Source organism: Euprymna scolopes, chromosome 2 (assembly GCF_053919585.1).
Source record: "Euprymna scolopes isolate OS-2025 chromosome 2, ASM5391958v1, whole genome shotgun sequence".
Classification (NCBI taxonomy): domain Eukaryota; kingdom Metazoa; phylum Mollusca; class Cephalopoda; order Sepiida; family Sepiolidae; genus Euprymna; species Euprymna scolopes.
The window spans coordinates 138,248,258-138,256,196 of record NC_136483.1 but is presented as its reverse complement, the minus strand read 5'-3'; the positions used below and the strand labels follow the sequence as shown (position 1 = coordinate 138,256,196).

The 7,939-nt window shown below is 31.6% G+C and overlaps 1 protein-coding gene across 1 annotated transcript in view; it reads right to left on the bottom strand.

Annotated features, from left to right (window-relative positions):
• Positions 1 to 2,980, bottom strand: part of LOC145296266 (phosphorylase b kinase regulatory subunit beta-like) — an 83,576-nt gene extending 80,596 nt beyond the window's left edge. The window contains exon 1 of the mRNA XM_080142473.1: positions 2,704 to 2,980. Coding sequence (XP_079998599.1) covers positions 2,704 to 2,770 — 67 coding nt within the window. The 5' untranslated portion in view covers positions 2,771 to 2,980. The remainder of the gene's footprint in view (positions 1 to 2,703) is intronic.
• Positions 2,981 to 7,939: the final 4,959 nt, after the last annotated feature.

The following is a 7,939-nucleotide window of genomic DNA, read 5'->3' as shown; positions in this document are numbered from 1 at the left end:
GGAGACAGACATAGTGAGTTTTATAAATTAGGGAAATTCTGCATGACAACAACATGAGGCGATAGAGATGAGTTATCGAACCCTGTTCTTTGAATGAGAAACGACTTCTATCGGCCGTTTTATGAACCTCAAATATAAGCAAGTGTTCCCGAGAACACAAAAATATATAATAACAAAATAAATAACACAAAAATATGTGAAAATCAAAACATTTATTGTATAAAAAATATAATTTTAATGTTTTAATATTATTTCTTTTTAATGATTCACTGGTTTATAAGTGTAAATAAAATAATAAATATGTTAAAAACATGACACATAGGCTGTTTTTAGAATTATTTGTGTCTTTCCAGTAAGATTGTATAAAATGTGGCAGCATACAATTTTTAATCGGCAATGGTGTGGTCGGGATGAAAAAAATATGCTAAAAATATGAAACATTTTGTTTTTTGAATTGTTTGTTTGTCTTTTGTTGCTTTTTTTTTACAATAAAATAAAAATAAAATAAAAGGTATTTTTGAAGGCTTACAATGCTGTAATCGTTATGAGCAGATAAATAAATAAATAAATAAATAAATAAATGAATGATAAATAATTCAATAATTTATTTTGTTTTAATATTTATATCATTTTTTTATTTATATTTATTTATTTATCTACCTGAATTTTCTTTTTTTTTTTTTTTTTTTTTTTTTTTTACTGTGGATGATGGTACTTATTCCAAAGGTCATTTTGGGCAATAACCCATCATCAGTAGAGAAATAAATCCTCTCTCTATGCTATAAATTTAAAGCATAGAGAGAGAATTTATTTCTCCACTGATGATGGGTCATTACCCGAAAGGACCTTTGGAATAAGTACCATCCACAGTAAAAAAAAATAAAAAAATCAGGTAGATAAATAAATATAAAAAAAAAAAAATAATATTAAAAAATTATTGAATTATTTATCATTCATTTATTTATCTGCTCATAATGATTATACATTCCTGCATTGTAAGCCTCCAAAAATACCTTTTATTTTGACATATTTTTATTCTTTGACAATGTTTCAAGCAAACCAAGCCATACTTCTTATATCAAAATATAATTTTAGTTTGTCAATGTAGCAAAATATAGTTTTAAAAACATGAAACATTTATATAGAGGTTTAAGAATAATTTGTGTTTTTTTTTGTATAGAAAGATTGTATACAAATGTAGCTATATATAATTTTAAAGTATAAAAATGTATCGAAATTTAATTTCAAATTTTAATGTTTTTTGTTCAATGAGTACTTTTCCATTTTTTCGGAGAAACATTAACACAAGCTTTTAGAAAAGTACGAGTTATCGACACCTGTTTTTTGGCTGACAAAAGCCCTCTATCGGCCGTTCTAGAAACTAAAATACACACATTCGCCTCATGTTGGTGTCCTACAGAAGTGCCTAAATTAGATATTATAAATATATATTACCGTGACCGGCAAACTAGCTTCTTTTTTATTTTATTTTATTTATTTTTTAATTCTGTTGATTATAATTAAAAATACTCGAAATAGTTTTAAGTGCACAAATGAACCATAATACTCGACTTCAGGAAACTTGTCTTGTTTATTTGCTGATCTTATAAACTAACAAATGTCAGGTGAAAACATGATTACGTATTAACGTGTCATGTCGAAATTGGTATAAATTCCAAAAATTACGAAAAATGATCCAGTACATAAATAATTTACAAGTAGAAATAGAATTTATCGAATTATTGAGTTTCATCGTATGTTTTAATGTGGAAGAGTTGTGCGACCAATTCAGTATGACAAATTGATTTATCTTCCCTGACTTTAAATGAGTTAAATTAAAGGTTCGCCGTTCTTAAACACAAAATGTCAGAACAATTATGGATGTTTTTTTTTTTTTTTTTTTTTTAAATACATCACATGTTCTACGAGATCATTTCTCGAAATATTTTTGAATTTATACTAATTTCGCCATGACACGCAAGTACGTAATAATGTTTGCACCTGAAACGCGTTAGTTTAAAAGATAACTAAACAAGCACCGACTTAAGATTTAATCATGATCGATGTTTAGCTGTCAAGGCCATGAAGGAAAAAGCAAAAAAAAAAAAAAAAAACAAAAAACAAAAAAAACAAAGATGTTCACGTTCGACATGAAAGATTGAAAGACTGTGACACTCGAAAATGATTTGAAAATTTTTAGAATTGAATGCACGTTTGCATAACTCATAGTCAAGTATTATGGTTCATCCGTTCTCAAAGAGAATATAGAGTATTTATTGGCGGAGTCATTATTCTAAAAAGGAAACACTGCTTCTGCTTCTTTGAGCAGCATGTCACAGTCTGTTTTGAGGTCATGACACTAAAGAAAGGTCAAGGTAGCGTTTTCAGTTATTAACTTGTTGCGTTCGCAAATAAGATGCATTTAAATTACAAAAACAATACAACGGATAAGATGCATGGGGAATTAACCCATAAAAAATCAGAAAAAGAAAAATTAATATTTGCAAAATAAAAAAAAAAAGAAAGGAAGAAAGAACTCTGCAAAAATCAGAGAACAAATTAGTATACGGCGGATAAACTAGGGTTTTCACCGCTTGCAAAATCAAACAGGACTAATTAATACAATTTGGAAGCGATTTTGGAGCAAACTGCTTCAATATAAACATAAAATATTGAAAGCGATTGAATGCAAATAGAACTTACGTCTGAAATAGAATTTATTAAGCTTTTCAACCGTTGCCTCATAGTTTGCGTGGTTCTTGTCAGCCATTTTTCGAAATTGGTTTCTTTTGATGACTATCGTGATGTTTTGTTTTACGACACTTCTTATTTTCTAAATTAAATTCTCAACAATTATGCAGCCATTTTATATATATACAGCTATCTTAGCATAACTCAGACGTTTTAGAAAATGCCATTAACTAAATTAAGACAACACCGAAAATATTTTCTTGTTTATATTTTAAACAAACCTACTTATGACAGCCCATAGATCGATTTACAACTATCGTAATTTACATTGTTTTATCAAACGTTTATTTTATAAACAAAATTGATAACGCTTACTCATCCATTTAATTAAAGTTTTTAATATCTAATAAATTGTATATTTTAAGCATTTTGATTCGTATATTTTAAACATTTTGATTAGCTAAAATATAACGACAACAAACTTTTTTCTGTTTATACTTTTGCCAGACCTATTTATGGCAAATATATCGTACTATTGATGACTGTCGTAAATATCTAAATTTTATAATATTTTAATTTTCTAAATGGACATCTAAACTTTAACCAATACTTTTAAAATAAGAATATTTCGTGATTGTTAACCACATTTAACTAAAATAGTAAGACACAAAAGTCTTGTTTTCTCTGTTTATACTTTTAGCAGATCTACTTATGGCAAATCTATTTTGATATCACATGAGTTACAGTCATACAATTGGCATTCTTCCTTAAACTACGGATGGCCCAAAATGATAAAATGTATGCCCCACTTAGAAAGAAATAAAATTTAATTTATGAATATTAGTTAAGTATTAAAACTTATTTTATGAATATTACTCAAGTAATATATTTACGAACAGTTTAACAAGTATTTTAGATCTTTTCTGTAATTATAGGAATATGAAGCAAACTAGTCAATTATTAATCAGAGTAGTATAGTTTGCTTAAAGCATTGTGGTTAGTGTTTGCAAATAATAATTTGATTTTTGCGATTTTTTTTTTCTCAGTTTTCTTTTGCAAGTATTAATTAATAAATAATAAAATCAAATTGCTTTTTAGAATGTTTCCACCTAAACTTAGGGTTAGTGCTAACGTAAAGAGATCCATTGAAATATCTATAATAAAAGGGAGTGGTTTGTGTGTATTTTTGTATTTTTACATGTTTGTAGGTCTGGCTGAAATTCGACAATGACGAAACAAATACCCAAAATGTTGGTATTTTATTGATTGGTGTCATCCTGGATGATTAATATCTAAAATTTAGGAAAAAATGATTTATTCTTTGACCTTAATCTGGCATAGATGTTGTCAAGGAGGAATAGTTTCCTAACCAGATTATGTACTAAAAGAAAGTAACACTGATTTTTTAAGCAAGGAGTTAATACCCTTATGAGTTGTGTGTGTGTGTGTGTGTGTGTGTGTTTGTGTGTCCATAGAGAGGAATGGGTTGAACAGAGGAGAGAGGGTGAGGAAAGGGGTAAAAGAAGACATAGAAGTTTTAATAGAAATATGGACACTTCCGCACTAACAGAACAAAATTCTGGAAATCGTAAAACTGAATTTCACATGAAAACAATGGTATCTACGTATTCCTCGTATTTTAAAGATGATTATATCAAAAACTTACGAAAATTGATAAGGTAGAAAATTAAAGAAAATAAAAAATAGAATTGCTTATGTAAAAAACAGGAGAGTTCAAAAGTTTCGATTCAAACAAGATGGCTGCAATTTTTCACCTGCTAACACGATTAAAGTTTTTTTTTTTTTTTTTTTAATAATCCAGTAATATTCAGGTAATTTCAACTGCATAATTTGGAAGCTAAAAAAGTCAGTAGAAACCATTGTTTTTTTTTTTATCTGAAAATGCCATTTATCGACTCCCAAATTTCATTCTGATAGTGTAAAAATGCCGAAATATGTCACACTTTGGCCTGGATAACGCCAGGTACCCTTGCTAGGTATAATATAAAGAATATATTGGATTAAAAAAATAGTTCAAAGTAATGTAAACCAATGCTTATTAAATACTCGTTTTTTTATCTTTCTGACGTAAGAATATTTTTTCTTTGAATAAAAAAATGCATTAGAGAACTTTTTGGTAAAAAAGCGTAACACATGAGACTCGTTAATTCCGGCTCAGAAGTAGTTCAAAAGGAAACGCTGAAAGGCAAAATCAGTTTTCTATTAAACAATTTCTTCATCATAAGCAACAAATATGAATGAAATTGTTGGGGAAGGAATTACAGCAACTAATCCTATTGAGAATAATTTTACCCTTGAAAACCCCAAGGATTGTGTGACTAATGTTCACAGCCCACTTGGAAACGCAGAGCACATAGTGGTATCAGTTGACATCACACTTAAATCCCAATCCCAAGGTGAGGAGCCATTACTCAAAACAACAAGGTATTACAAAAGGGTTGACTAGGAAGCCATCAGAAATGCCTCATGGACCAATATCTTCTCTCTTCTTACTGAACAGTGTGCCAATGAGACACCCTAATGGTGCAAAGCATGTATTCCCACACGGAAGTATTATAACAAGCCCTACTCATCCTGATGGTTCATCACAGATTGTGCAACTGCCATTGCACAGAGACAGCATGCATTCTGCCGGTTTGTACGTCATAAGTCAAATACAAATAGGCAAAAATTCATAGATGCTTTTTTTTTTTTATTCAATTTTCACCCCAAACAAGGCACAGTGCCACTTTTAAGCAGGGGGCTACTATTAGGGAATTAATTAGCAGGGTCATTATGAAGGGAGAAGAGTAGAAAGATGTTTGTTAACATTACACTTGAACATATTGCATATCATTGCAGTTGGGAAAGCAGAATCCCGGAAGGGAGTTCCAAAGACCCGCAGTTCTGGGGAAGAAACTATTTGAGTAAAAGGCTTTCTTGCACTTAGGGATCTCTACTGTAAAGGGATGAGACTTAGTAGCTTGTCAGGTTTGTCGGGGGTAGTTACGTCAGGGAGGTACAAGTGTTTGCAGTTCGTCAGAGCATTCTCATTAAAGTATTTGTAGAACAGGCAGAGGGATGCAACATCTCGTCGATGGGACAGAGGTTGAAGCCTAGATGACAGTTCAGGACCTCATTGTAAGAGAGAAATAGCGACAGCCAAAAGAACAAGGCCACCATTCACCCATGCATAGAGTATTGTTGCCACATCTGGGCTGGTGCATTTACCACTAGTTTCTCCCTCTTGGACAATGTCCAAAAAACAATTCTCAATCTAATAGGTCCCACTTTGTCAACTAAGCTCCAACCCCTGTCCCATCACAGCAATGTTGCATCTCTGTGCTGGTTTTACAAATATTTTAATGGAATATGCTCTGATGAACTTGTTGCACTTGTGCCCGCTCGATGTACATACCCACTTAACAACAAAATCTCACCCCTTCACTATTGAGGTCCCTAAATGCCAGAAAGCTTTCTACTCTAATAGTTTCTTCCCTCAAACAGCTAGACTTTGGAATTCTCTTCCTGCTACTTCCTTCTTTGACTGTACTGATTTAAATGTAATGTAAACCAACATCTTGTTAATCTTTTCTAAGCCTGGTCCCAAATAGTAGCACCTTTTGTCCAAGTGACGATATGCCTTGTTAGGGGTGAACGTTAGTTAAAAAAAAAAAAGAAAAGAAAAGATATGATTGAAATTGTTGAGGAAGGAATTACAGCAGCTTACCCTATTGGGAATAATTTTACCCTGGAAAAAAGTTCAATTCTCACACATGAAAATGCGATAACAAATCAAGAATAAGCTCTGAAATAGAATATGGCGATGGTTGGTTTGTGAAAAAAAACGCAATAAGTGAGTACAATATTTAAAGCAATTCTACTGGTTAAACAAATGGATGATACAAGAAAAAATTAATTGCACAGAAAAGAGGATTTGTGAAAAAGTGCTTTGGGAGAACTTATCTCGGGTGAAAAGTTCGAATAACAGCTTTTTTTTTTTTTTTTTTTTTTCACACGGTCGTCACCACTTATCAAGGCCCGGAGGCCACTCAGGGATAAGGGTTAATGCAAGTACATTACGTTAGTGTGGAGATTTGATGAAGTGTTTACTTAAGGGGGCGGTTCATTAGGAATTTGTTAACGTTGGACTTGAACACATCCAAGTTGTAGTCAGGTGGGAAGCAGGCATACGGAACAGAGTTCCACAGGCGTGCAGTTCTAAGAAAGAAGCTTTGTTCATGGAATCCACGTTTTGATTTAGGCACAGATAAAGAGTGGGGGAAATTCTTCACAGTGGATTCAGCTAAACGGGTGTTTTTCATGAAAGATTGGCGAGGGGGGACCAGAGATTTCAGAGCTTGCACTTGTGTGTTCCTCAATTCTGTCTCTTTTCGTGTCGGACTTGGTTACAATCCAAGCAGAAATTCAGAGATAAATGATGGCTGACTTGAAACTGCCATCACGAGTTTATCATAAATAGTTTAGTTCAGGTCGGTAATGGTAGGAAGGGGACTAAGTTTCTATGACTGCCGTCTTAGGCATGTGTCATGTCTTGCTGGTGGATAAAAAAAGGGCAAAAAAGTGTCAGGGCAAACTCATGCGAGGGTTTTTATAAGCTACCTCACATGACCCCTAAAGTAACAGGGACCAGAAATCCTGCCAGCCGAAAGGGACAAGGAAATGATTCATCAATAAGGAAAGAGAGGGGGAGGGGCATAAATTCTAATAACACATGTTTTATTTGCATATCTTAAAAAGACTTAATTACCAAAATCGATGAAAATTCGAAAACATTAAAATGGTATTCGGTATAGTTAACAAAGCATCTCCTGCTAATCCCCATGATAAGAATGGCTTTCTAAATTGCACAACAATGTTAAAATGCATAAATGCCTATTATTTGGGGGACAAAAACATATTTCCGTTACTATATTTGTATGTAAAAAAAAAATATACGTGATTACTTATAAAACAAAATAATAAATTTCCAATTACAAAATTCGTAATTTTTAACACCTACAAATTTTCTTTCTTTATTTATTAAAAAATTTTTTCACTATTAAGTATTAACTATAAAATTAGGTATTAACTGGTAAATATGTAAATAAAAACATATTTCGTTTGAGTATTTGTAAAAACGAAAACATTTTTAAATTATAAGGGAAATATTTCTAATAAAAATAAAATTCCAATAAAAAAGAATTCAGTTTGATTTTATGTGTTGACCTAAAATACACAAGGGACT